The sequence below is a fragment of the Triticum dicoccoides genome, chromosome 4A (genome assembly GCF_002162155.2).
Source record: "Triticum dicoccoides isolate Atlit2015 ecotype Zavitan chromosome 4A, WEW_v2.0, whole genome shotgun sequence".
NCBI lineage: Eukaryota > Viridiplantae > Streptophyta > Magnoliopsida > Poales > Poaceae > Triticum > Triticum dicoccoides.
In genome coordinates, this window is record NC_041386.1 from 617,271,707 (window position 1) to 617,275,149 (window position 3,443).

The 3,443-nt window shown below is 48.3% G+C and overlaps 1 protein-coding gene across 1 annotated transcript; it reads left to right on the top strand.

Moving 5' to 3' along the window:
- Positions 1–322: 322 nt before the first annotated feature.
- Positions 323–2,466, top strand: LOC119289401 (phosphatidylinositol transfer protein 3-like). The gene is made up of 3 exons (XM_037568734.1): positions 323–513; positions 1,229–1,524; positions 1,772–2,466. Exons 1-3 carry the CDS (start codon positions 397–399, stop codon positions 2,085–2,087), a joined length of 729 nt encoding a protein of 242 aa, XP_037424631.1. The 5' UTR covers positions 323–396; the 3' UTR covers positions 2,088–2,466.
- The last annotated feature ends 977 nt before the right edge of the window (positions 2,467–3,443 follow it).

Consider the following 3,443-nt stretch of genomic DNA (forward strand, 5'->3'; position numbering starts at 1 on the left):
GTGCTCGTGAGTTGTGAAGCTGAAACACCAATCTTGTTCTTAGATGGAGTAGGCAGCTAGTAGTGCAGAAAGTACTGCCAATCTTTTAGATTGCAGAGGAGATTTGGGTCCTAATTACTGAGCTCTAAATACTATAGGAGAAACGTGTGGCTATGTGGGCGTCCAGTGCGTCTCGTCCATTTCCGTTCCTGCCGACGGACAGGGACGGAACACCTCACTCGCTCACGCTCATGCTCGAGCCTATGATTTAGAGGTCACATGCAGCTTTAATTCGCTCAGACACGCAGCAGCAACCCAGCTCATCCCAAGCCTTCTACGGCTATAAGAACCAGCCAGCCCTCTACCGGCCAACACAGACCAGAGCAGAGCAGATCGAGCGCCTCCATTGCAGCAGGAATGGACTTCGGTACTGATGAGGGCCAGCACGGCCATGGCGACGGAGGCGACGCGGCGGAGTGGAAGAAGGTGGCGGAGCTGAGGGCCGTCGCCGAGGCCCAGGACCCCGCGGCCAAGGTAGCCTACCCTACCGCATCCATCCATCGTCTGCTTGATTCCTCGTCAGCTCGTCGCGTGAGTACAAGCCAGAATCTAACACGACACTAAACACCCGACATGACACAATGATACGGCTAGAGTAGAAACACTGTTGTCCAAAGTACTGACCCCTGTCACTGTCCTCGACTCCCTAAACCCATGACCACTTCATTTCCCAATCAGCACGGTTAAATTAGGTTGCTGTGCTAGCTTAATTAGCTGATAGTGGTTGGCTGGCCAACCACTCTTCTCATTTGCGAGGAGAGGAGATACGTCCAATCAGCACTCCAATCTTGATGGTCAATCATCCTTATAGAATTGGCCATCCAACCATGCATCGTACATATCGGCTTTTTTACTTGCTCTATTCTACGAGATTTTTTTTTTCATGACTACCCGACATAAGCTTATGGCAAGGGAGGTTTTTGTTCAACCATGGATGGTGATGTAATCTTAAGATTGGGCCTCCATCTTAGGTTGTTGCTCTATTCTTACTTTTTTTGCAAGATAAATTATTTCATATTTCGACGTGTTGGCTGTCCATCTTGTTATGCAGAGGCCTGACATTTTGCTCAATGTGGTTGTATCAACTCAATATAACGATTGAATGGAAATGTCTTTGTAAAGAAAACATGTATCGTATGTGTGGGCAACAACAATCCACCTGTTGATCTACGCTATCGTCCACGTGTAGGAGGAGGACGATTTCGTGCTGCGCCGGTTCCTGTGTGCTCGGGACTACAACATTGGCAAGGCGTCGACGATGCTCCTCCAGTACCTCGCCTGGAAGCGTGTCACCAAGCCCCATGGCTCCATCTCCGGCGAGGAGGTGCGCGACGAGATCGTAAAGAAGAGGGTCGACATGCAGGGCTTCGATCGTCTTGGTCGCCCCATGGCATATATCTATGGCGCACGCCACTTTCCCGCCCGGCGAGACCTTGACGGATTCAAGCGCTATGTAGCCTATGTCCTCGACAAAATATGCACCAGGTACATCCATATATTGATTTTCCATACTAGCTAGCTACGTTTCATCAGCGAAACTGCTCTATGAACGACAAAACATGGACGATGTGTGGACGACAAGAAATCCAACGGCCGTTGCACCGCTGTGGGCATGCATGTGTGCGGCCAGATTATCACTGCCGTTCATGAGTTGTCTGATTTTGCCGTCCGTATAGCAATCTCCTTTCATCAGTCGAGTTATTAATTGATGGGTTTGTCTTGGTCGTTATAGGTTGCCGGTGGGGCAGGAGAAGTTTGCGGCAGTGATAGACTTGAGAGGGTGGGGGTATGCAAACTACGACATCCGAGGCTATGTGGCAGCGCTCGACATCATGCAGAGCTATTACCCTGAGCGATTGGGGCGTGTGTTCCTGATCAATGTGCCCTACATGTTCATGGCTGCATGGAAGATGGTTTACCCCTTCATCGATGACAAGACAAAAAAGAAGTTTGTGTTTGTCGTTGATAGGGACCTCGATGCCACTCTTCGGGACGCCATTGACGACTCCCAACTACCTGAGGAATACGGTGGCAAGCTCAAGCTATAGGGCCACAGTAGTTCAATGTCGTGCAAGTCCATCTGACTATCGAACAATTAACATATGCAATTAAGGGTGCCCCGAAATAGCCATGGATGGAGCCTAGATGAGAGAAGCGACAATCCGTTCAATGGCAGGAGATCGACTCACCGTAGTCTAGACATAAATGCCATATGAGGCTATGCAACAAACCCCACTGACGTGTGCCCCTTTATGTATGTTTAGCTATGAGTGAATCCTACATAAATAATTCAGATGAATTTGATATGGGAATTGACTAACTTGTGTAATAGTATGAGAGGGACTGGTGAGTCTAATTAAGTTAACAATATTGTACATACACATCAAACATTTTGCTTGGATAAACATGTATCCCCCCATTCTGAGATCTAAGGCCTACAGATTTAATATGAAAGCCGAGAATATTTATTTTAAAACAGTGGAAGAAAGGCAACCGCACACCTGAACTTCTCATCCAAGCTCAAAAGATGTTGTGCCTTATTGGGCCCCTCCATCCAAGTTCAGGTGTAGTATTCATGTATACTACCTCCATTCGGGTTTATTGAGCCTCTTTGTATTTTGGGCCTGACTTTGATCATCTATAGACTACTAAACTATGAAGTATATGCTAACAAAATTATGCTGTTCGATTTGTATTTGGAAAAGCTTTCCAACAATATAATTTTTGTGACATATAGTTTACATTTCATTAGTTAAAATTTTAAGTCAAAGTTTAGCCCAAAATAAGAGGGGCCTAATAAACCCGGACGGAGGTAGTATTTGTAAAGAGCACATGAAATTTATAGAAGAAAAGTAATAAGTAAGATGAACATGAATTTTGTGAGGTGAAAAGATGTCACAGACGACACAAATTGATCATTTTTTTCCTCGGGCAGTCACAGTCTCACAGATTAACCACGTGTCTTCCCGAAACTGCACTCGGAAGCTGGCCCAAAATTACATGCAGCCTGCCCCTCCCACACGCTCTCTGCCCTCGCTCCCCTTCATCCTCGTCTTCCCCGCCGCCGCCCAGATCCGGCGTCCCCGGTCCCGGTGGCCCGCAGCTCACGGCAGGCCGCCCAGCCTGTCTCTCCTCCCAATCGAAGCTCGGCCCCGCCTCGCCGGGCAGCTCCTCCCCGACGCCCTCCTGCAGGTAGGCGCCCGCCCACATTCCACCTGATTGATTGTGCTAGCGATGCCACTTCCGGCGCATAGTGGCCACTGGAAGCTGCCATTGCCAAGCGGAGTAGGGCCTCTTACCTTAGTCTCCATGGTTGCTACCGCCTACCGGTAGAATCGCTAACCGTGGGTCAGAGATGAATACTGCATCGAAAGATTGTATTGATGTATGTGTGCCTAGTTAGT